Raw genomic sequence first — 27,519 nt, forward strand, 5'->3', positions numbered from 1 at the left:
ACACAAGAGCATTACCTCTATACATGGTGAGAGGATTAGCAAAACAACACTGTTTACACACACTCCCCCTCACCATTTCTCCTATCAAACAAACCACTATTCTCCCTTATTGCCTCGCACACGAGAAACCACAAACCCTCTCTATCTCACTGCTGTGTTTTAGCATTCTGGCCTGGGCTCACCCCCACCATGAGGTGGCTGAAATGGGAGGGGAGCTCGGGCACTTGCTCACGTGATCTGCTTTGACCAACCAGCCTGTAGTTTGTACAATCACTCCCACTGAGGCACTGGGCCCAGACACAGCCCTGCAGCCACCTCCCCTCCTCCACCTCCCCCCCGGCCGGGAATGTAACATGGCGCTGGCAAAGGATGCAGAGAAGTGGAGCATGTAGGACAATAAAAGACAGCGGCAGCAGCAGTACAGGGGGCATGCAGACGCGCTACATGGAGATTAGTAACACGGTGCATGCACCTGAAGATCAGGACTCCTCCACTCTCATAACCCTGCAGCAAAATGGTACATCTGCTATTTGTAACATTGTATCATTTCTCTCTTTTTGTGTTTGCTGTTGTGATCTGATTGCAGGATCAGGCCTGCTCAGCTCTCCCCACCTATAGGCACCGATACAGGCTGCTTTATTGTGCAATATTGTTCCTAACGATGGTGAGATGGTAGGAAAATAGGTGATGCACACAATTACCGAAAAAAAAGAGAGAGTAGGAAAGGAAGAGGGGAAAATAGGGAGGGAGGGATAGGTATGATCTGGGGATGTAGCAATAACAATGGCTGTGGTGTTGCACACAAATAGTTAATTACCTTATAGAGCTATAGGGTCGCCTGTGCATGTGTTTATATGATGCATTTCTCTTTATGTCCTTGATCACAATGAATTAATATCAACACCAGGAGCAGGGCCTTTAGCAACCGACAGTGCACAAGTATTGGAGGGAGATTCAGCTGCAAGTTTTTTTAACCCCTTCATTATTCTTAATATTTACTTGTTAGGGAAAAACGTGAGCTATTGTCAATGCTATCTTATTTATTATTGCTGTAGTTTAGGATCAGTTTAATTTTAACTTTGCATTCTGTTTGCACTTTCAGCTAAGGGTGTTACCAATACCTTGGTGCAATGAGTATACAGTCAGTGGCCTTTATTTTTTTGCAGTGGCACAATGTATATCAAAATGGGCATTAAATCATATTTTATGTTAGTCACATTATCATTTTATAGTTTATTTGTGCAGGTATTACCCATTTTAGTTTTAGCAGATTTTTTTTTGTATAAAGACAATTTTATATGGAAAAATATACTTTTTTTTTTTTTTTTTTGTAAATGCACTATATTATACATTTTTTAATTTCCTTAAAGGGACATGAAACCAACATTTTTTTTCTTTCATGATTTAGAAAGAGCATGCCAATTTAAACAACTTTCTAATTTACTTATATTATCTAATTTGTTTTATTCTCTTGATATTATTTGTTGAAAACCATATCTAGATAGGGTCAGTAGCTGCTGATTGGTTCCTGCACATAGAATGCCTTTTGTGATTGGCTCACCCATGTGCATTGCTTTTTCTTCAACTAAGAATATCTAAAAAATTAAGTAAATTGTAATGTTGTTTAAATTTGTATTCTCTATCTGAATAATGAAAGAAAATGTTAGGGTTTAGTGTCCCTTTAAAAAAAATGGGTCAAACACAGATAAACACATTTATCTGTAATGCTAGTGAAGGGATCTGCATCCTGCAACCAACTTTGAAGTCTGTATGAAGTTTAAATCTGCATAATTTATGAAGCTGAGTAAGTGATGTTTGCATGTGTTTGTATTAACTTCATGGGGAACAGCAACAGCTAGGATATTTCAGTATTTTGCAAGGGTATTGCCTAAATGTTTATATGTCTGTAGGAGCAGCATGTGGACAGTGTACTGTGTTTCCAATGATTTGATAAACCAACCAGTATTTGAAATAGCTGGGGGGGGGGGGGGGTTATATTTGAAACCACAACCCATCAAAATGGGTTGAGCTTGCAGAGAATTCAGATATCCTTATTTTATTACTTTCTGTACACACATATGCTTCTTTATATTATCTCTGTCTGTAAACCAAAGTGCAATATGAGATTACAATTCACTTCTACCTCCTACTGGGAGTGTAATTTCTTCTGCTGGCTATGTTTGCACAGCTTTTCTCCAGCTTATACGCTAGTATAGGAACTTTCATTATAGGTAGGGATACCACAGGCACAATCAGCTATTTCAAATACAGGTGGCCCTCGTTTTACAACGGTTCAATTTACACCGTTTCAGAATAACAACCTTTTTTTTCCAGTCATGTGACTGCTATTGAAAAGCATTGAGAAGCAGTGCATTGATTAAAATAGCCAGTAGGTGGAGCTGTCCGCTTGTGTTGCAGCAAAGCCAAGCAAGATGAAATTAATCAGTTTAACCAGACCTGAGCTATCGAGCAGATTTCAAAGGAACAAGATCTTCCTGTCTAACGCAGTCCAGATTGGAATGCATAGAAAGAACTGTTTGCAGAAAAATGCAAGTGAAGTCTGTGTTGTGTGATTATTTTATTAGGTTTATAATGCTGTTTAGCAAATGTTTTTGTTCATTTAACTTAGTTTAATTATATATTCTGTGTTGTGTAATTATTTTATTAGGTTTATAATGCTGGTTAGCATTTAAAGTCTTCATTTCAAAGCTTTAAAAATGTTTTATGTGTTACTTATGACAATTTTAAGAAGGGCCTGGAACCTATCTCCCTCACTTCCCATTAACTTACATTATAAACTGGGTTTCAATTTACAACGGTTTCGATTTACAACCATTCCTTCTGGAACCTAACCCCGGCGTAAACTGAGGGCTACCTGTATCAATAGAGTGGTGAAAGAGCTTTATTTAAACAATTTGATACACTCCAGCGGGTAAAATGTATCATTGGAAACAAAAGGGGAGAACATTTTTGGGTATACTGTCCTTTTTAACCCATTCCTTGTCCTAAGAGCGTTGGGCTTTAAAACTGTTAGTATGGCCTTTGTTCCGATGTTAACACTTTGATGCAGGTGTTCTGTAATATTTCCCTACCTTGTTACATTGTCCTACTTACATAACATGTACGGCCAAGCCTACATCTAGATAGAGAACTTTCATATCCGCCATATTTGTTTCAAAAGGAGGCTGATGTTTAGATAGTGATCATATTCTGTATACTTTTCCTACCACCTTATATTTTGCTGTTTTGAGTGCAGATCTCGCTCAAACATAAATAATTAAAACATAAACACCAAATATTTGTATGGTATTAGCTTATGATGATAGCTTTCATTTTATAAATGTATTTTTCAGGCTATGTAACAAAAAACAATGGAAACATCTGTACCCTGAAAAATAAATAGTTACAAAATTAATGCTAATAACATACATAATATTTGGTGTTTATGTTTTAATATTTTATGTTTGAGCGAGATCTGCACTCCAAACAGCCAAATATCACCATCCGATAAATATTTTGACATCAGCCTCCGTTTCAAACTAAAATGGTGGATATGGAAGTGCTCTCTCTGGCCGAACGCATAACGTAGGTAGGATAACGTAACACAGTAGGCAAATATAACAGAACACCGGTTTGAAGGGGTTAACTATATTCCACCTGTGTAAGTCCTATTTTACGTTATGTACAGTGATCAATTTGCAGGACTGTCATTGATAAGTGTTTTACACTAGTCTGGATTTTACTGTAGAGGTTAAAAAGTATATTAAAGGGACAGCTTACATAAAAATATTATTGTAACATAAGGATAACCAAAGTATGTGATATTAAAGATTTATCCACCCAAAAGTTTATTTAACTTTCATGTGCTGCAGCTTTACCCTGTGTGTGAGTGCGCTACATTTATTTGAACGCGCTTATGACAGTTTTTTTTTGTTTTTTTTTAAACTGTAGCAACAAAAAGAACAAATCTTAAAGGGACAGTCTACTCCAGAATTGTTATTGTTAAACCCCTTCATGCCCGGCACAAGTGTTTAACATGGAAACAAAGTTCCGAAGTAAACACTTAAAGGGACACTCAATCAAAATTAAACTGTCATTATTCAGATAGAGCATGCCATTTTAAACAACTTTCCAATTTACTTCCATTAACAAAATGTGCACAGTCTTTTTATAGTTAAACATTTTGAGTCACCAGCTCCTACTGAGCATGTGCAAGAATAAGTGTGTATGCATTTGTGAATGGCTGATGGCTGTCACATGGTACGTGTATGCATTTGTGATTGGCTGATGGCTGTTACATGGTACAGGGGGAGTGGAAAAAGACATAACTTTTAAAATTGTCAGAAAAAATATCTACTGCTCATTTGAAGTTCAGACTAAGTGCTATTGCATTGTCTTGATATCTTGCGTTTGTTGCTTATGCAAATCTACTGTGTTGACTGGTCCTTTAAAGGGACACTGAATCCAAATTTTTTTCTTTTGTGATTCAGATAGACTATGCGATTTTAAGGAACTTTCTAATTTACTCCTATTAATTTTTCTTCATTCTCTTGCTATCTTTATTTGAAAAAGACATTAAGCTTTTTTTTTTTGTTTGTTTAGACCATTGGACAGCACTTTTTTTTGTATTGGATGAATTTATCAATCGGCAAGAACAACCCAGGTCGTTCACCAAAAATGGGCCTGCATCTAAACTTACATTCTTGCATTTCAAATAAAGATACCAAGAGAATGAAGAAAATTTGATAATAGGAGTAAATTAGAAAGTTGCTTAAAATTTCATGCTCATTCTGAATCACAAAAGAAAAAAATTGGGTTCAGTGTCCCTTTAAGGACCAGTCAATACAGTAGATTTGCATAATCAACAAATGCAATAGCACTTAGTCTGAACTTCAAATGAGAAGTAGATTATTGTTAAATAAATTGCAAAGTAATGTCTATTTCCACTCCCCCTGTATCATGTGACAGCCATCAGCCAATCACAAATGCTTATACGTATATGCTGGGAATTCTTGCACATGCTCAGTAGGAGTTGGTGACTCAAAAACTGTAAATATAAAAAGACTGTGCACATTTTGTTAATTGAAGTAAATTGGAAAGTTGTTTAAAATTGCATGCTCTAGCTGAGTTATGAAGTTTAATTTTAACTTGTGTCCCTTTACTGCAAAAATGAAATCACGCGACCATCAATGCAGTCACGTGATTAAGGCTGGGATCGGATCATTGGGGACTGCCTACGTTGCTAGGTACGCCCACAGTCTTATCTTAAGTTCATAAAAAAGGGGGAGGCTGCAAGACGCCTTAAAAGATAGGATATTCTATGCCGTGCTGTATGGACAGCATGGGGCGTCATAATGGCATGACAGGTTTAGAAACATAGATAATCCCTTTATTACCCATTCCCTAGTTTTACATCACACACACACACAGTGGATATAAAAAGGTCTACACACCCCTGCTAAAATGTCAGGTTTCTGTGATGTAAAAAAATGAGACAAAGATAAATCATTTCAGAACTTGTTCCACATTTTAATGTGACCTATAAACTGTACAACTCAATTGAAAAACAAACTGAAATCTTTTAGGTGAAGGGAAGTAAAAATAAAATAATATGGTTGCATAAGTGTGCACACCCGTAAACTAATACTTTGTTGGAGCACCTTTTGATTTTATTACAGCACTCAGTCTTTTTGGGTATGAGTCAGCATGGCACATCTTGACTTGAAAGATTTGCCCACTCTTCTTTGCAAAAAAACACTCCAAATCTGTCAGATTGCGAGGGCATCTCCTGTGCACAGCCTTCTTCAGATCACCCCACAGATTTTCAATTGGATTCAAGTCTGGGCTCTGGCTGGGCCATTCCAAAACTTTAATCTTCTTCTGGTGAAGCCATTCCTCTGTTGATTTGGATGTATGCTTTGGGTCGTTGTCATGCTGAAAGATGAAGTTCCTCTTTATGTTCAGCTTTCTAGCAGAAGCCTGAAGGTTTTGTTCCAATATTGACTGGTATTTGGAACTGTTCATAATTCCCTCTACCTTGAATAAGGCCCCAGTTCCAGCTGAAGAAAAAAAGACGCAAAGCATGATGCTACCACCACCATGCTTCACTGTGGGTATGGTGCTCTTTTGGTGATATGCATTGTATCTTTTGGAATTATTGCCAAAAAGTTTAACCTTGGTTTCATCAGACCAGAACACCTCTTGCAACATTCTTTTGGGAAACTTCAGATGTGTTTTTGCAAAATGTAACCGGTCTTGGATGTTTTTTTTTTTTTTTTGTAAGAAAAGGCTTCCGTCTTGCCACTCTACCCCATTGCCCAGACATATGAAGAATACGGGCTATTGTTGTCACATGTACCACACAGCCAGTACTTGCCAGATATTCCTGCAGCTCCTTTAATGTTGCTGTAGGCCTCTTGGCAGCCTCCCAGACCAGTTTTCTTCTCGTCTTTTCATCAATTTTGGAGGGCCATACAGTTCTTGGTAATGTCACTGTTGCACGATAAAAATGACTGGGAATTTTTTTGGTACCCTTCTCCTGACTGATACCGTTTAACAATGAGATCCCTCTGATGCTTTAGAAGCTCTCTGCGGACCATGGCTTTTGCTGTAGGATGCGACTAACAAAATGTCAGGAAAGACCTACTAGAACAGCTGAACTTTATTTGGGGTTAATCAGAGGCACTTTAAATGATGACAGGTGTGTACTGACTCCTATTTAACATTATTTTGAATGTGATTGCTTAAAGGGACAGTCTAGTCCAAAAAAAACTTTCATGATTCAGATAGAGCATGTAATTTTAAACAATTTTCCAATTTACTTTTATCGCCAATTTTTCTTTGTTCTCTTGGTATTCTTAGCTGAAAGCTTAACTTAGGAGGTTCATATGCTAATTTCTTAGACCTTGAAGGCCGCCTCTTAAGAATGCATTTTAACAGGTTTTTAACCACTAGAGGGTGTTAGTTCATGTTTTTCATATAGATGACACTGTGCTCGTGCACGTGAAGTTACCTGGGAGCCATCACTGATTGGCTAAACTGCAAGTCTGTCAAAAGAACAAATAAAGGGGCAGTCTGCAGAGGCTTAGATACAAGATAATCACAGGGGTAAAAAATATATAAATATAACTGTTTTGGTTATGCAAAACTAGGGAATAGGTAAACAAGGGATTATCTGTCTTTTAAAACAATAACAATTCTGGTGTAGACAGTCCCTTTAATTCTGAACACAGCTACATCCCCAGTTATAAAAGGGTGTTCACACTTATGCAAACATATTATTTTTTTATTTTTTTTTTATCTCCCTTTACCTAAAAGATTTCAGTTTGTTTTTCAATTGAGTTGTACAGTTTATAGGTCACATTAAAGGTGGAAAAAGTTCTGAAATGATTTCTTTGTCTCATTTTTTTTACATCATAGAAACCTGACATTTTTAGCAGGGGTGTGTAGACTTTTTATATCCACTGTGTGTATGTGTATGTGTGTATATATATATATATATATATATATGTATGTATGTGTATATGTATGTGTATATATGTGTGTATATGTGTATATATATATGTATGTATATATATGTATATATATATATATATATATATATATATGTATATGTGTGTATATGTATATATATGTATATGTATATATATATATGTATATATATATTATTATTTTTTTTAAGATTTGGATACAGAATACGATTTTAAAACAACTTTCCAATTTATTTCTATTTAATTTACTTTCTTTTCTTGGTTTCCTTTTTTGAAAAGCATAACTAGGTAGGCCCAGGAGCAGCAATGCACTAGTGGCTATAGCTATATAAGCTTTTTGTCATTGGCTCACCAGATGGGGTCAGCTACCTCACAGTAGTGCATTGTTGCTGCATTTATACTGCAGTGCCTCGCCATTAGCCCTTTCATTTAAGTTTCTGAATTATAAAGCTCCCCAGAGGCAGAACTTTTTTTCACTTTCTGCGATGAGATTTTTTTAGTGAAAGTTTTTCTGCAGGTAATTTTAAGTAAAATTCAATTTTAAGTTAGGAAGTTACACTAAAGCACCAGTTCAATTGCAATGTGTTGGTTAACTAAATAATAAAACAAATTTTAACGTTTTATAATATAGTGCAGTAGTTGAAAATTGCATTGCAAATTAGACAAAAAAATTAAATTGTAAAATGTCTCTTGAATAAATTTGTTTCCTTTTCTCTTCGTCTAACATAGAAATGTAGTAATAAAAAAGGTGCAATGTTCATAAGAACGTCTTACATTCAGAACAAACAGCTTTGCAGACTTGGAAAGGCTAGGGGAGGGTTTGAAAAAAATTCTGAGAGCCAGTAAATAATCAATGCACTGCTGCTTTGCAGCGCTACTGCATATATGACTGTTAACTTCAAACAGCACTTTGCTCTGGATGCACTGTGTTAAGGAAAACTTACACAGTGCAACCATTGCACAACTCTGAAGAGAACTGTCTAATGTGGAGCAGAGCTGCAAAGTTAAAGCACTAAAAGTACTTGCATGGGTTCTGTTCTTTCTGCAGACATGCTGCATTTTCTGCGATGGCATCTCAGATAACTGTATATTCTGCCATGGGGTAAAGCTCTAAACCCCCCCCCCCCCCCCCACACACACACATTTTCTTCTATGGCTGTATCTATATCTATTGTTGTTTTGGTAGAATACAAAAGTGAACTCTTGACAGCCAGGAGCATAGGTTGTTTGGGACCTACATATGAGCTTGTAGCTGCATGAAAGCAGTGGTCGACAAATCTGTTCAAAATTTAGTAGCTAGTAAGAATCTTTAGGATCCAGACATACTTTTAGAAGCCACAATGGTATTTGTATGTATATATTTCTCTCTTTCTCTCTTTCTCTCTTTCTCTCTTTCTCTCTTTCTCTCTTTCTCTCTTTCTCTCTTTCTCTCTTTCTCTCTTTCTCTCTTTCTCTCTTTCTCTCTTTCTCCTCTCTCCTCTCTCTCTCTCCTTTTTTAGTATAGATGGTGGTTTCAATAGGTAAAACCAGCTATTTCAAACAATAAAATAAGAGTCATTTGTAAACATTTTAATATGACTCATTGGGAACACATTACTGTCCCTCTAACGCATTTGCTGCCTTAGAGATGCAAAGCGGTGAAATTGAAGGATTAAATCACTGGTTTGTTACTAGTAATCAATGGTTTATATGTAGGTATCAAGTCACTTATTTTATATAATCTATATAGTGTGCTGGTTACCATCAAACGTAACTAATTGGAAGGAAGTCTGACAGTAACCACACATTTGATTTGCCCAGCAGATATAATTGGGTTTCTTCAATAGCCACAGCTGGTGACCTCTGCTCTTTTCCCATAATGCTACCTAATCCTCTCCAGTGGAGACGGCCCCCTGTGTATACAGATCCCTGTGTTGCCTTATTACTGGTGGTTAGAGAATAGCACACACACAGCTGGGTACTGGTTTCGTGTCCGAGCTGTGGGCACTTCCAAGGCTCCCTGTAGGCCTGCAATGTCACTTATATGTGTAATGGTAAAATCTTGTAAAGCTAAGATTGTTTTTTACTTTACAGATTAACCGTTTTGATGCCAGACTCATACCAGAATGCAAATTTTATTTGTCGGCTTGTATTTACGCTATATACTTAATTCTTACTTGGCTAAGATCCACAACGGTAGTCATTCTGTACTTTATTATCCTCCAGCACAGTTAAAGGGAGCATTTCATTAAGTCATAAAAAGAAAATGTTGCCAATTAACCCATTCTGTGCATGAATTGTATTGCCTTCACAGTCCCTTACTTTTCCTGTTAGTGTGTAAATGAACATATATAAAACTAGTGCTTGTTAAATCACAGGGAGCTTCCCAAAAATTCTAATTCTCTAAGAGATGGTAAATCAGAGCTTTAAATAAACCGCAAGGATTTACCATCGCTAAAAAATAAACTGTCATCAGTTACTAAAAAAGGTGCTAAACTCGCCCTTCTGTGTCCAGAATGGCTCCTCCAAATAATTAAACAGGTGTGTGGAGTTTGACCATTGAAGAAGATAAAAAAATGGGGCAAACAAATTTTAAAATCAATTTATTAACATATCCACGGAGTCTGAAAGTCTGCAGAAATATGCAATGGCAAGGATTTTACTGTCCATTTAACTCAAATGACCACGGCACAGCGCTCTTTATCAATGAGGTGATGTTTCCACCTCTAAACCAATAGCCGTGCTAGGATGTCAGATGACACACACTGCTATTGGTTTAGAGGTGAAAACGTCACCTCATTGAAGAAGAACGCTGTTCCGTGGGTGGCTGGAGCCGCTGACTTTAACGAGCTACCACTTCACAGAAAGAGTTTAGCACCCTCCGCCCCCCCCCCCCCCCCTTACTTTAAAAAGAAAAAGAAAAAAACCTTGAATGAAACTACTGTATAGTTTTAGTGATGGTAAATCCTAGCTTTTTTTTTTTTTATTATTTAAATTTAACGCTCAGATAACCATCACTTTAAATCTTTTTGACTTTTTTCTTTATCTATATAAATACTTTCCTGTCTCTTCTTTTGGCTTGCTCTTCAGCATTCTGAATGCATCCATAGTTTCCAATAATATGTGCAGTATATTTCTTTAATTTAATTACTTTTGCTTATAAAATACATGTTAAAAAGAATAAAAAAGTTAGTTTTCAGTGCATGCCCCTTAAAACTCACTATGTTTATCTCTGCTGTGGGCATTTGGGTATAGATATGAACGGGCACCTGCATTGGCCAAGCAATCACATTTTTCAGAGGCAAGGTTACAAAAACAAGGAACTGTTTTAAATGGACAGTAAAAACCTTGTCATTACATATTTCTGCAGACATTTAGACTCTGCTGATATGTTAATATATTGATTATACCTTGTCTGCTGCATTTTTTTTTTCAATGTTGCAATAAAATTGTCACTTCTTACCTTTTGAAACCAGTGCTGGGATCTTTGTGTCTTTGAATGCAGAGATCCCTCACTGTTCCAGGCAGCCATTTAAACGGTGTGACATATGGGCGAGGGAGTGCGTGTGGTACAGAGATTCCTATTTGTGTGTCCTGCTGAGCTTCAGCACTTGGCCTCTGAATTCAGATCTCGATATGTTCATTGCTCTTTTTTTAATATAAAATGTTTAGTAAAACTTTACTTTTTTAAATTCACTTTTATTTTCAAATGTGCTTCGTTCTCTTAGTATCCCTTGTTAAATATGAATACGCATGTATCATACACTAGTGGGAGCTGCTGCTAATTGGTCCCTGCACACATTTGTCTCTTGTGAGTGGCTAACTAGATGTGATTAGCTAGCTCCCAGTAGTGCAATGCTGTCCCTTCAGCAATGGATAACAAGAGAATGAAGCAAATTTGATAATAGAAGTAAATTGGAAAGTTGTTTAAAATTGTATGTTCTATCCAAATCATAAAAGAACATTTTAGGATTTACTATCCCTTTAATTTAAAATGAGCAGTAGAATAATTTCTTGCACATTTTCAAAAGTAATCCAATGTTCTCTCTCCCTGTATCATATGACAGTCATCGGCCAATAACAATGCTTATACATATATGCTCAGTAAGTGTTGGAGCCTCAGAAAGTGTGCATAAAGAGTATGTGTGGTTTTTGATAATGGACGTGTATTGAAAAGTGTTGTGTTTTTCTTTTTTTATTGCATGCTTTGCGGATCAATGCACATTGATTTTTTTTTATTTTTTTCTTCTAACCCCGTCAGTTAACCTTTCCCAATCTGCAAAGCTGTGACTCCTGGCATTCTTTTAAGAGCAGTGCACCTTGTTTTATTACTACATTTTTACCTTATAACTAAAGGGATGTTTCTGCTAAATAAAATGGGCTGAGTCCTCATTATCTTATTACCCACATTGTACACAACAATTTCTTTTTTTTTTCTTTGCAGCTAATTTGCAATGCTATTTTTAAAGGACCAGTCAATACAGTAGATTTGCATAATCAACAAATGCATGATAAGAAGACAATGCAATAGCACTTAGTCAGAACTTCAAATGAATAGTAGATTTTTTTTTTTTTTTTATTAAATAAATTTCAAAGTTATGTCTATTTCCACTCCCATCGTATCATGTGGCAGCCATCAGCCAATTACAAATGCATATACGTATATTCTATGTATTCTTGCACATGCTCAGTAGGAGCTGGTGACTCAAAAAGTGTAAATATTAAGACTGTGCACATTTTGTTAATGGAAGTAAATTGTAAAGTTGTTAAAAATGGCTGCTCTATCTGAATCATGAAACTTTTTAAAGGGACATTAAACCCAAATTTTTTCTTTAAGGATTCAGATAGAGAATACAATTTTAAACTAACAACAACTAATTTGCTGCAATCTTTAGATATCCTTTGTTGAAGAAATAGCAATGCACATTGGTGAGCCAATCACATGAGGCATCTATGTGCAGCCACCAATCAGAAGCTACTGAGCCTATCTAGATATGCTTTTCAGGAAAGAATATCAAGAGAATGAAGCAAATTAGATAATAGAAGTAAATCAGAAAGTTGTTTAAAATTGTATACTCTATCTGAATCATGCAAGAAAAAAAAGGTTTAATATCCCTTTAATTTTGACTTGAGTGTCCCTTTAACTGCTACAATATATTATACAAATTTAAAAATTGCCTTATTATCCAATGAACACATTGCAACTGAGCTGGTGCTTTTACTGTAACTACCCAATTTAAAATTGAATTTCAAAATGGCCAGTAGAAAAAAAATGAACTAAACATCTCATCGCAAAAAGTGAAAAAAGTTCTGCCTCTGGGCTTGTGCGCTTTTTATCTCACTATGCAGAGCTCTGGATGTGAAGGGGACACAGCTACATTGCAATATAAGGCTCACAAAAGAAACCAAATATTTTGTGAGATTTCTCTCCATGCCGGATTTGGAGAGTTTTTGAACATATTGGTCTTAGTGTACAATGTGGGTAATAAGATAATGAGGACTCAGCCCATTCTATTTAGCAGAAATATCTATTTCATATACTAAAATGAACAATTTCCCATACATTTTAAACTCTGCAGCTGATATAACAACTCATTGGAAGCACATTAAGGGGAAACCAATTTTACATTATGCTGTCCCTTTAATATCTTGTAGATTAAAGTAGCTGTAACTTCTACGATCTTAAATCCAAAAAATGTATAAAGATATCTCTGTACATATTGGGGAGATTTGTTCCATTCAGATAATGAAGCTACTTCCATTTCACCCAATGCTAACCTCTTATTATACTAAATAGGGTTTACTGGATATAATATCATTAACCCCTTAGAGACCAGCGATGTACCCTATACAGGTGGCCCTCGGTTTACAACGGTTCAATTTAAGCCGTTTCAGAATAACAACCTTTTTTTTTCAGTCGTGTGACTGCTATTGAGAAGCAGTGCATTGATTAAAATAGCCAGTAGGTGGAGCTGCCCGCTTGTGTTGCAGCAAAGATATGCAAGCCAAGCAAGCTGAAATTAATTTGTGTAACTAGACCTGAGCTATCGAGCAGTTTTCAAAGGAACAAGATCTTCCTGTCTATAAATCATTCCAGATTGAAATTCATAGAAAGAACTGTTTGCAGAAAAATGCAAATCTGTTGTGTGATTATTTTATTAGGTTTATAATGTAGTTTAGCAAATGTTTTTGTTCATTTAACTTAGTTTAATTATATATTCTGTGTTATGTGATTATTTTATTAGGTTTATAATGCTGTTTAGCATTTAAAGTCTTCATTTCAAAGCGTTAAAAATAATGTTTAGGTGTTACTTATGACAATTTTGAGAGGGACCTGGAACCAAACTCCCTCATTTCCCATTCACTTACATTATAAACTGGGTTTCAATTTACAACAATTCCTTCTGGAACCTAACCCCGGCGTAAACTGAGGGCTACCTGTACTTCACTTTTCTTTCTATGGGGCTTGTTGCTATTTCAGGAGGCCTGCAGGAGAGAGGGAGGGTATATATAATTCGGTCTTGCTGCTGGCAACAAGACCTGCACTATTAAAGGCTGGAAAAATCGTAACCACTTGCGATGTACAGGTACTACAGATAGTCTAGTCAAAATTTAAATTTCATGGTTCAGAGCAACTTTTTACTTTTTAATTTACTCCTATTATTAATTTTTATTAGTTTTCTTGGTATCTTTTTATTTGAAAAAGCAAGAATGTAAGCTTAGGAGCCACACCAATCAGTAAACACTACCCAGGTGCTGAACCAAAAGTGGGCTGTCTTTTAAGCTTACATTCTTGCTTTTTCAAATAAAGATACAAAGAAAAATGATAATAGGAGTAATTTAGAAAGTTGCTTAAAATTGCCTGCTTTTATCTGAATCATGAAATTTTAATTTTGACTAGACTATCACTTTAAGGGATTAAAAAGAAAAGGAAATTGTTGCATGTGGTTTCCTAAACAAAAGTACTGTAGTGGGTTATAAACAGAAATGCACAGGCATTAGAACAATGTTTTTGCCAAGTGGGTTTTCTCTATTTGTGGTCTTGATTTATATGTTCTTGTTTGCTTGCGGCATGTAACTGGCCCATTTTATTACAGTTAAATACAGTATGTAGGTAACAAGAACATTCAAAGCCTTCATCAGGATCCTTTTCCGCTCTGATATTTCTCATGAGATAGATTCTCAACCCTTGTGTTAGAGTAGTATAGTGAGCAGCTCTCACAGGAAGACAATCGCCTAGAGATTACGAGTCTTGCGTTAGCCTTAAAAAGCAGCGTTGAGAGGTCCCAACGCTGCTTTTTAATGCCCGCTGGTATTACGAGTCTGGCAGGTACAGGTGTACCGCTCACTTTTTTTTGCGCGGCTCGAGCATACAGCAAATCCACTTACGTAAATTGCGTATCCTATCTTTTCAATTGGATTTTCCTAACGCCGGTATTACGAGTCTTGAAAAAAGTGAGCGGTACAGCCTCTCCTGTCAAGACTGATACCGCATTTAAAAGTCAGTAGTTAAGAGCTTTATGGGCTAACGCCGGAACATAAAGCTCTTAACTAAAGTGCTAAAAAGTACACTAACACCCATAAACTACCTATTAACCCCTAAACCGAGGCCCCCCACATCGCAAACACTATATTAAAATTTTTAACCCCTAATCTGCGTAAATGGACATCGCCACCACTTCAATAAATGTATTAACCCCTAAACCGCCGCACTCCCACCTCGCAAACACGGGTTAAATATTATTAACCCCTAATCTGCCGTCCCTAACATCGCCGACGCCTACCTACATTTATTAACCCCTAATCTGCCGACCCCAATGTCGCTGCCACTATATTAAATTTATTAACCCCAAAATCTGTCTAACCCTAACACCCCCCCTAACTTAAATATTATTTAAATCGAAATAAAATTACTACAATTAAATAAATTATTCCTATTTAAAACTAAATACTTACCTATAAAATAAACCCTAAAATAGCTACAATATAACTAAAAGTTACATTTGTATCTAGCTTAAAGTTTATTTTTATTTTATAGGCAAGTTTGTATTTATTTTAACTAGGTAGAATAGTTATTAACTATATTTTAACTAGGTAGCTATTAAAAAGACAAATATATACCTGTAAAATAAAACCCAACCTAAGTTACAATTACACCTAACACTACACTATAATTAAATAAATTAACTAAATTAACTACAATTAATTACAATTAAATAAACTAAATTACAGAAAATAATAAAATAATTACAAGTTTTTTAAACTAATTACACCTAATCTAAAAAAGCCTCCCAAAATAATAAAAATCCCTACCCTATATTAAATTACAAATATCCCTTAAAAGGGCTTTTTGCGGGGCATTGCCCCAAAGTAATCAGCTCTTTTACCTGTAAAAAAAAAGAAGACAATACCCCCCCCCAACATTACAACCCACACACCCAACCCTACTCTAAAAACCCACCCAATCCCCCCTTAAAAAAGCCTAACACTACCCCCTTGAAGATCACCCTACCTTGAGACGTCTTCACCCAACCGGGCAGAAGTGGTCCTCCAGTCGGGCAGAAGTCTTCATCCAGGCGGCATCTTCTATCTTCTTCCATCCGGAGCGGGTCCATCTTCAAGACATCCGACGCGGAGCATCCTCTTCTTTCGACGCCGACTGGAACAATGACGGGTCCTTTTAAATGACGTCATCCAAGATGGCATCCCTTCAATTCTGATTGGCTGATAGAATTCTATCAGCCAATCGGAATTAAGATAGAAAAAAATCCTATTGGCTGATCCAATCGGCCAATAGGATTGAGCTCGCATTCTATTGGCTGTTCCAATCAGCCAATAGTATGCAAGCTCAATCCTATTGGCTGTTCTAATAAAAAAAAAACGTATGGTGTGATAAGACCTAACTATAGGAGGATTCCGATATTAGTCTCACAATATTGGCCTAAGCATAAGGGTAGAGTATTTGTACCTGCAATTCTGAGCGTACTAAGGCAGATAATAAATGTCTAATAGTCATAGGTACTGTTTATTGAGTATCAAGTTACATCGTTATTGCTTTCATTTTAAGTCACTCTCCTCTAAACAGTATCAATGATATATAGTGGATGCCATACTGGAACCAAATGGTCCCTTTATATAATCAGATTAATCAGCCCCTAGTTATGCTAGGTATATCATGTATAGAGAGCTCTATCATTTAATATATTATGAGATAGTTGTATGGTCTGATATAATAGATATACCAATAGCTAGTGTGTTAGAGCAATTTCACACAATAATATCCCTTATGCTAAGATATTATGGATTACACAATGAATGTTATATGTTCTAGTATCTAAAAATGGTTGAGAAATTAGTCCTAGATAAACAACTGGATAACTAGTGTGTTCGACCAATTTCACACAATAATATCTCTTATACTGAGATATGATGGATTACACAATAAGTGTTATTATCTTAAGATAATTTAGAAATTTGTTCAGGATTGACAACTAGATATATATTTTTTAAAATTGTTTTGGACTGTTGATCCTCCTATAGAGCGCTTTAATCAGCAAATATAGTATACTGTGTATTAGGTGCAAACTCCATAAATTGCAATATGATTGCTTTAGTCAACGTATGATACGTGATTCATTAGTATGGAAATATTTGATTAATCCTCCTACAGTATTCGATATGTATTATACTCCAGTAAAATATATTAGCTAGTGACTTTATTGTATTTACTGTAGTAGTCTATTCCAATTGTACAGATACACCACACATAATGCGTGCTATAGTAAACGTATGATTCGTGACTCATTAGTGTGGGAATATTTGATTAATCCTCTTACATTATTCTATATATGTTGTGCTCCAATAAAATATATTAACCGGTGTATATATTATATTGAATATCTACTGGAGTGGTCTATTCCAACTGTACAAATATACCACACATAATGCGTGACAACTAAAGGGTGCACAATGTTAAGAGGAACCCCGGGGCTTCTCTGTGTGTGTGTGTGTATGTGTATGTATATATGTATATATATATATATGTGTGTGTATGTATGTATGTATATATATATATTCAGACATGTGCTTTCTTAGTCCCTGCTATGTGATTTACTGGGGGAAGATGTCGCTGTGTTCAGAATTAAGCAATCACATTCAAAATCATGTTAAATAGGAGTCAGTAGACACCTGCCATCATTTAAAATGCCTCTGATTAACCCCAAATAAAGTTCACCTGTTCTAGTAGGTCTTTCCTGACATTTTCTTAGTTGAATCCTACAGCAAAAGCCATGGTCCACAGAGAGCTTCCAAAGCATCAGATGGATCTCATTGTTAAAAGGTATTAGTTAGGAGAAGGGTACAAAATAATTTCCAAGGCATTAGATATACCATGGAACACAGTGAAGACAGTCATCGTCAAGTGGAGAAAATATGGCGCAACAGTGACATTACCAAGAACTGGACGTCCCTCTAAAATTGATGAGAAGAAAACTGGTCTGGGAGGCTGCCAAGAGGTCTACAACAATATTAAAGGAGCTGCAGGAATATCTGGCTGTGTGGTACATGTGACAACAATCGCCCGTATTCTTCATATGTCTGGGCTATGGGGTAGAGTGGAAAAACGTAAGCCTTTTCTTACCAAGAAAAACATCCAAGCCTGACTAAATTTTGCAAAAACACATCTGAAGTCTCCCAAAAGCATGTGTGAAAAGGTGTTATGATCTGATGAAACCAAGGTTGAACTTTTTGGTCATATTTCCAAAAGATATGTTTGGCGCAAAAACAACACTGCACATCACCAAAAGAACACCATACCCACAGTGAAGCATGGTGGTGGCAGCATCATGCTTTGGGGCTGTTTTTCTTCAGCTGGAACTGGGGCCTTAGTTAAGCTAGAGGGCATTATGAACAGTTCCAAATACCAGACAATATTGTCACAAAACCTTCAGGCTTCTGCTAGAAAGCTGAACATGAAGAGGAACTTCATCTTTCAGCATGACAACGACCCAAAGCATACATCCAAATCAACAAAGGAATGGCTTCACCAGAAGAAGATTAAAGTTTTGGAATGGCCCAGCCAGAGCCCAGATCTGAATCCGATTGAAAATCTGTGGGGTGATCTGAAGAGGGCTGTGCACAGGAGATGCCCTCGCAATCTGACAGATTTGGAGTGTTTTTGCAAAGAAGAGTGGGCAAATCTTGCTAAGTCAAGATGTGCCATGCAGATAAACTCATACCCAAAAAGACTGAGTGCTGTAATAAAATCAAAAGGTGCCCCAACAAAGTCTTAGTTTACGGGTGTGCACACTTATGCAACCATATTATTTTAGTTTGTATTACTTCCCTCCACCTAAAAGATTTACAGTTTGCTTTTTAATTGAATTGTACAGTTTATTGGTCACATTAACCCCTTAATGACAACTGACGTACCAGGTACGTCATGCATTAACTTACAGTTAATGACAATAGACGTACCTGGTACGTCAGTTGTCTAAGAGAGTGCTGGAAGCGATCGCAATCGCTTCCAGCAGCTCTCAGGGTATTGCAGTGATGCCTCCATATGGAGGCATCCTGCAATACCCTTTCAGAAGACTCAGATGCAGAGAGAGCCACTCTGTGGCCCTCTCTGCACCGGTAGCGATGGTGCCGGTTCGTTGGTGGGTGGGAGCGCAACAGGGAGGCGGGTGGGCGGCCCATCGCTACCCGGCATCTGGCTCCTGTAAGTGCAATGTGCACGCCGGGTGCCGGGAGCGTGCGGGGGCGCGCATGCGCGTGCGCGATTAGCTACCCACACTGACACCAATGAGGAGGGAAGAGGGGGGAAAAAATAAATATATGAGGATCGGGGAGGGGGTTGGGGTATTGTGGGGGGCTGCTACACTACAGAAAAATTTAAACTGGCAATAAAAGATAAAAAAAACACTTTTTTGGGGGGCAAATTGGGTACTGGCAGACAGCTGCCAGTACCCAAGATGGCGGCAATTAGGTAGGGGAGAGGGTTAGAGAGCTGGGGGGGGGGATCATGGAGGTTGGGGCTAAGGCAGGAGTCCATCACAGCTAAAACATTTTATTTTTTTTTATTAAAAAAAAGAAAAACTCCTTTTATTTAGTACTGGCAGACTTTCTGCCAGTACTTAAGATGGCGGGGACAATTGTGGGGTGGGGGAGGGAAGAGAACTGTTTGGGAGGGATCAGGGGGTGGGATGTGTCAGGTGGGAGGCTGATCTCTACCCTAAAGCTAAAATTAACCCTGCAAGCTCCCTACAAGCTACCTAATTTAACCCCTTAACTGCTGGGCATAATTTACGTGTGGTGCGCAGCAGCATTTAGCGGCCTTCTACTTACCAAAAAGCAACCCCAAAGCCATATAAGTCTGCTATTTCTGAACAAAGGGGATCCCAAAGAAGCATTTACAACCATTTGTGCCTTAATTGCAGAAGCTGTTTGTAAATAATTTCAGTGGGAAACCTAAAGTTTGTGACAAAATTTGTGAAAAAGTGAACTTTTTTTTTTTATTTGATGACATTTGGCGGTGAAATGGTGGCATGAAATATACCAAAATGGGCCTAGATCAATACTTTGGGTTGTCTTCTAAAAAAAAATATATACATGTCAAGGGATATTCAGGTATTCCTGACAGATATCAGGGTTCCAATGTAACTAGCGCTAATTTTGAAAAAAAGTTGTTTGGAAATAGCAAAGTGCTACTTGTATTTATGGCCCTATAACTTGCAAAAAAAGTAAAGAACATGTAAACATTGGGTATTTCTAAACTCAGGACAAAATTTAGAAACTATTTAGCATAGGTGTTTTTTGGTGATTGTAGATGTGTAACAGATTTTGGGGGTCAAAGTTAGAAAAAGTGTGTTTTTTTTTCAATTTTTTCCTCATATTTTATATTTTTTTTTATAGGAAATTATAAGATATGATGAAAATAATGGTATCCTTAGAAAGTCCATTTAATGGCGAGAAAAACGGTATATAATATGTGTGGGTACAGTAAATGAGTAAGAGGGAAATTACAGCTAAACACAAACACTGCAGAAATGTAAAAATAGCCATTGTCATTAAGGGTAAGAAAATTGAAAAATGGTCCGGTCATTAAGGGGTTAAAGATGGAAAAAGTTCTGAAATGATTTATCTTTGTCTCATTTTTTTACATCACAGAAACCAGACATTTTAACAGGGGTGTGTAGACTTTTTATATTCACTGTATATGTACTCAAAGGCCAGTACATATGTACCATTTTCATTCTAGGTGGTTGTTTAAATGTTTTTTAAAATGAAACCTATAACTACATCTTAAAAGGATAGTGTACAGCACTTTTCATATAACTGCATGTACCGTAATATACACTACTATAAAGAAGAATATGCACTGATACTGATGTATAAATCCGTTTAAAAACTTGGGAACTCCCAGTTTAGCTCTGATTTGGCTGAGAAAGCCGTAAGAGCACACCCCCCTCCCCTGCATATGAAAAGGCCCATTACACAAACGGAGAAAGCAGGAGTCTGAACATCAGCACAATGTTTAAAAAAAATAAATAAATATATATACATTGTTACAAAAACTCTCCCAGATTGGCCATATAGATGGATCATCTACAAAATGAAACATTTTTCCAGACAAATTTGAAATTAAGTTTAAATGTGCTGCCCCTGTATCATGTGACAGCAGTCAGCCAATCACGGACAAAAACATGTATACACTGTGAACTTTTTGCACTTGCGCCAATAAACTCCAATGTAGCTTGCTACAGAGCAATGTTATTTTAAAATAAGCAAAACTATACATTTTAAAAAAACAAAAAACCTTTATGTGCTATATAAATAGATCATCTACAAAACATTTATGCAAAGAAAAACTGAGTGTAATGTCCCTTTAAGGCCAAGCTGTGTAAACACAGCCATTATAGGAAATTACACTCCCAGTGGGGTATAGAAGAGATACGGTAATAAAATGTTAATTTTCCATTGTTCTCTCCAAGTATTGGTGATTTGGTTTATGAACAGATATAAAATAAAGAAACATGTATATGTACACAATGTGACGAGATCTGCTTATACCTAAAAGCTTAACCCATTTTATTAGGTTGTGGCTTCAAAACCAGCTAATTCATATATACAAATAAACCTTAAAAAATCAAATTCTCATACGTTTTATACTCTGCAACTGGTAAAGTGATTGGCAGCAAATTAAGGGAAAAACTATTTTACAGTATACTGTCCCTTTTAATATACTCTTTACCTCTGTGATTACCTTTTTATCTAAGCCTCTACAGGCAGCCCCTTTATTTCAGTTCTTTTGACAGACTTGCATTTTAGCCAATCAGTGCCCTCTCATAAGTAACTCAACAGGCGTGAGCACAGTGTTTTCTATATTGCCCACATAAACTAATGCCCTCTAACTGTGAAAAGCTGTCAAATGCATTAAGATAAGAAACAGCCATCAAGGGCCTAGAATTTAGCATATGAACCTGCCTAGGTTTAGATTTAAACTAAGAATACCAAGAGAACAAACAAAATTGATAAAAGTAAATTGGAAAGTTGTTTAAAATTGCATGCCCTATCTGAATCATGAATTTAATTTTGACTAAACTGTAAAATAGAGCCCGATACTATGAGCTATGTTGTAACTATTGATGTGATTTTATTTATTGTTACTTGAGATTGTTTATCCGACACACAACTACAGTAACCAGACTGCTGAGTCCCTGAGTGACCAGTAATGAATCTTCATTATAGTGTTTGGAAGTATTTGATAAATGACGCCCTTTGTCTGCTTTGACCCTGTGGCTGAGGCTTAGGATTTCTCTTTAATTAGAGCGGCTGGGGTATTTATATGTTGCCCGTGTGGAGAAATTGAGATGATCGTTCCAATCAGCTTAGATAACGATATCTAAAAATATCTAGTGATCATTTACACAATTCCAGAAAATTAATGGAAATAAATATTTCCGGTTTATTATTGTGCTTGTCCAAAATGTTTACAGTTTTTTACAGTTCTAATTTGTTTAAATGTGTGGGCAATTTTATTTTTTTTCTTATTTATATAGGTAGTTTTAAAAAGAATATTTAATTTAGCATCTTAAAGGGACATTAAACACTTTGAGATGGTAATATAAAATGATAAATTGTATATAATTAAACTACTCTGCAATATACTTTCATTATTTATTTTGTCCTCTTTGCCTGTAATTCCATTCTGAAATTGTGAGCTTTTCAGTTCCTGTTAGAAATGGAAGTGCAGAACACTGTTAAATCCAGCACAACCATTGACTGCACACTCTAGTGACCTATTTATGACTGACCCTAATTGGCCACAGCAGAGAAGGTAACCTAAGTTACAATATGGCAGCTCCCAGTGTTTTATAGACACTAAAACTTTACACTTATTGTCACTTTTTAAACAACTAATGAAACTTTAAAAAATACATCTACATGTTAGTCATGGACTAATCTTTTCTTTGAATGCATCATTCTATCTAGCATTTATTTAGTGTTTAATGTCCCTTTAATCGTTGGCAAGCTATACCCTCCCTGAATGGCACAGAGGTAGATTTATCATTGCTAATTGAGTCACTATTAGTTGATACAAGCACCTTAGATTTTAAACACAACACTTGCTCAGAGAACCTGAGTATATGTAATTACAGGTGTGTATATATATGTGTGTATATATGTAAATGCGCGTGTATATATCGCTGTGGTTAAACACAATCATTGGAAGCAAAAAGCATTAGATGTATCTAATTTACATATCTTACCTAGAGTTCCCTGGTGCATTGGTAACAATCTATACTTCTGGGGATAAGCAAGCAGGAATACTTGCCTAGATTTGCTAATTTTCTATACAATAACTCTGATACATAAATCCGTATTATATACACTATATCCAAAAAATCTGAAGCGAGAAGTAAAATTATAGCAGCCGGTACTTTCTGTCCTCTGGGATTTGTGAAGACCAAATCTTGTAAACTAGTTTATTGCTTGGAAATACAAATGTCTCTGTTGTGTGCACTGACTGATCAGCATTTTTGTCTGATCTGATTTATTTTTCTACATATAATGCTCATTTCATTGTCAAGGGAGTGAGAAGAATAAAAATCGCTGGTGTCTGTTTCTTTCCTGTAGATCAGAATTCTTTGATAAATTGGCGGATTTGTTACTGCAATGACTGACTGTTCAGTGCAAAAATGATAAAGCATAAATATTTGGGAACTGAACTCAAAAAAAATATATCATATTTCTAAATTCTACGATTTTGGGAGGGGTTTAATTTCAGGATTTCCTTGTTTGGAAACTTAAAGGGAGACCATATTATTCTTTTTTCCCCAACAATCATCACCCATAATGGAAACTAGTTATCGAAAGAGACGGATAAGTGGGTCTGCTGGCATTGCAGGGTCAGCCCATTTTAAATTGTCATACTCTTTGGTAGCAGTGGTTTGTGGCTACAAGAGCAAAGCCATCTATTTCAAATATGTAAAAATGTAAATTTACATCTTTGTGTGTGTGTGTGTGTACTGGACTAATACAGCTACTACAACTATTTAACGTTTTTGCCAGACTTTTTTTTTAAGGGAATGCAGGCTTGGGAAACCAATCTTCTTTTGCCTATTAAAGGGACAGTCAAGTCCAAAACATTTTCATGTTTCAAATAGGGCATGTAATTTTAAACAACTTTCTAATTTACTTTTATCACCAATTTTGCTTTTTTCCTCTTGGTATTCTTAGTTGAAAGCTAAACCTTGGAGGTTCATATGCTAATTTCTTAGACCTTGAAGGCCGCCTCTAATTTGTATGCATTTTGACCGTTTTTTTTCAACACTAGAGGGCATTATTTCACGTGTTTCATATAGATGACATTGAGCTCATGCACGTGAATTTACCATGGAGACAGCTCTGATTGGCTAAAATGCAAGTCTGTCAAAAGAACTGAAATAAGGGGGCAGTCTGCTGAGGCTTAGATACAAGGTAATTACAGAGGTAAAACGTGTATAATTATAACTGGTTGGTTATGCAAAACTGGGGAATTGGTAATTAAGGGGTTATCTATCTTTTTAAAACAACAAAAATTCTGGTGTTGACTGTCCCTTTAACATGAGGGACACAATTTTAACTCCTTGGCTTCCTGAGAGGTCTGCAGTGTATTCCCATTCAAAGTCATGTCGCCCTTTTTTGGGAGTCTGGGTGTTAAATTGTACTCCACAAGCTGTCCTAGGATGTGGAGGTGAGAGGTTATGTGGAAGTGGGTGTCGGCAGAAGTAAGTCTGTGTAAGGCTAATTTAGCTTGGATGTATTTGTATTTTCAAATTTTTAGCTGATTACTAAATAAAAACGTGTAAAAAAAAAAAAAAAAAAAGATTGGCTAAACACACACATGTCTTTCTCTTTATTGGCTCACCATATGTGTTTAGCTGGCTCCCAGTAGTGTATTACTGCTCTAGAGCTGACTTGCAGGGGTTAAACACTATAATGTGCAATAATGGTCTAACACCAATAACACATTGTAGCATTGTACTTTCTGGAAATTTATATCCTTTTAAGTTATATTAGAGAAAAGTTTTAATAAATGTATGGTAATCTTGTCACAATAGTTGCACAAGAGTTTGTGTAGCCAGTGATAACTGCTGATATTTAAAGGGATAGAAAGGTAAAAATGTAAATGTGTATTTTAATGTGAAATCGAAGCATTTTTGCAATAGACTTACATTAGAAAAAATGCTTCTAGTAAAAGTTCTTAGTATTTTTCAGCAGCAAACGCACATCCTGTGAGGGCCTTGCACCAGTATTCAATCACCACAGCTTCTCAGAGTCAGTGGGGCTTGTATGGCACAGAAGCAATACACACCATCTTCAGCTATTATAAATTAAGTTTCTATACATGCAGCTTTCCTTATTATGGATGTTAACACATTTTTTTTTATTTGTAATTTTGAAGCCAGCAATAATATATATAAAATTTAGGAGCCAGACATTGGTATTTTTATAGAGAAATACCCAAAAAGTTAGGAGCCAGGGGTAAAATGATGACTGTTTGCTTTGTTCTCTTAGTGTCCTTTGTTAAAAGGATACCTAGGTAGGCTACATAATGCACATATTTGCCTCTTGTCATTGACTCGCCCATGTGTTCAGCTAGTTCCCAGTAGTGCACTGCTGGTTCTTCAACAAAGGGTACCAGGAGAATGGAGCAGATATGATAAAAGAAGGAAATTGTTCAAATGTGTATGCTCCTATTTGAATCGTGAAATAATTCCTTTGGGTGTCATGTCTCTTTAATTTTAGAAGATGATGAAATTGCACATTTATTCCACCTCATACTCATTTTGTTTTCTTTCTTCTCTTAACAGTTGATAGTTGAAAAGACAACGGATTACCCTTCCACAGAGTACTCTCTTGTGGAAGATGTGGCCCTCCACTTCACATGTTTGATGGACAGACTCAATGAGCAACGCTTGTTTCAACCAGACCTCTGTGATGTTGACATTGTGCTGGTCCAGCAAAAAAGCACCTTTCCTGCTCATAAAGGTGTCCTTGCTGCTTATAGCCAGTTCTTCCATTCTCTTTTCACACAGAACAAGCAGCTTCAGAGGGTGGAACTATCCCTAGAAGCTTTAACATCTCGAGGCTTTCAACAGATCCTTAATTTCATCTATACTTCTAAGCTGCTGGTCAATGGCTGTAATGTACAGGACGTTTTAAATGCTGCAGCTGTGTTGCAGATGAATGAGATTGTTACATCATGTCAGGACCTTATACATAGTAGGTCCTTGAATCTATCATTAGCGAATGATATCTTGGATGTAGAGGACAATAGGAATGATACAGCTTCTGTGATGCCTCCACAGTTTTACCGGGAAATCAAACAGGAAATGGATGCACCTTCAACAAAAATTTATGCCAGGGAAGGAAATGATCCTTACTCAGTTAGAGTAGAGGACAGTATGACCAAAGGACATCTCCCTGGTACAGCATCACCCAAGCAGTATTTTAAAGATGAGGATAGAAGTGGTTCAAGGATCTGTAAAATAGAAGGCGCAGATTCTGAAGAGGACATTGAAAATCAGGCCTCTTACAACAGAGAACAGCAGATTATTGTAGAGGTCAACTTAAATAACCAGACACTAAATGTCTCTAAGGGGACAGACGGTAAGACTCCCTCTGAGGCAGTAACTGTTTTAGATAGGTCAGATGGAGATGATCGAGACTCAGAAGAAGGAGATGAGGAAAATGAGGAGGGAGAAGGTGGTCTTGAGGAAGAGGATGACTTTATGGATATGTTAGAGGATGAGGATGATATTATACATAGTGAAGAGGAGGACATGGAAGAGCAACGCGATGATGATGACGATGAAGAAAAGGACATTGATGATGAAGCTTCAGAGTTGGCCAAAGATGAAAACTCCCAAGTAGAAGGGGGAATGTTAACCAGTGAAAATAATAACACAAATATAACGCAAAATCAAAAAGGTTTGGGTGGGGGAGGAAAAAAGAGGAAGAAGGGGCAGGATGGGTTGGGGCAAAAATCCAAATTTGAGGAGAAGCAGAACTATCCTTGCAAAAAGTGTCCTAGAGTTTTCAACAATAGATGGTACCTTGAAAAGCACATGAACGTCACCCACAGTCGCATGAGGATTTGTGATAAATGTGGGAAGAGATTTTTATTGGAAAGTGAACTGATGCTGCATCACCAGACAGACTGTGAAAAGAACATTCAGGTGAGTCTTGGTGTTCTAGAAGCCAACAGACCTTTTGTAATTGTGCAAACTTGAATAATATAATTTGTCTAATTAGCTTTTAAAGAGAGATGGAAGTAAAAAAAACCTTAATGAGTCAAATACAATTAAAAAAACAAACAAAAACTTTCTAATTTACATTTGATCAAATTTGACTTTTCTTTTAAAACCTACCTCATTTTCATGAGATAATATATAGGTAGGCTCAAGAGTGCATGTTTCGTTTCAATTTGTATATAATAATGCTGAAGACACATGCATGCTCCTGGGTCTACCAAGATATTCTGTCTTGGAAAGGTGTTAAATGA

General features: G+C 36.5%; 1 protein-coding gene across 1 annotated transcript; it reads left to right on the forward strand.

Moving 5' to 3' along the window:
- The first annotated feature begins 321 nt into the window (after nucleotides 1-321).
- On the forward strand, nucleotides 322-27,247 carry ZBTB47 (zinc finger and BTB domain containing 47). The gene is made up of 2 exons (XM_053715661.1): nucleotides 322-517; nucleotides 25,826-27,247. Exons 1-2 carry the CDS (start codon nucleotides 515-517, stop codon nucleotides 27,245-27,247), a joined length of 1,425 nt encoding a protein of 474 aa, XP_053571636.1. The 5' UTR covers nucleotides 322-514.
- The last annotated feature ends 272 nt before the right edge of the window (nucleotides 27,248-27,519 follow it).

The sequence above is a fragment of the Bombina bombina genome, chromosome 5 (assembly GCF_027579735.1).
Source record: "Bombina bombina isolate aBomBom1 chromosome 5, aBomBom1.pri, whole genome shotgun sequence".
In the NCBI taxonomy this organism is placed as follows: Eukaryota; Metazoa; Chordata; class Amphibia; order Anura; family Bombinatoridae; genus Bombina; species Bombina bombina.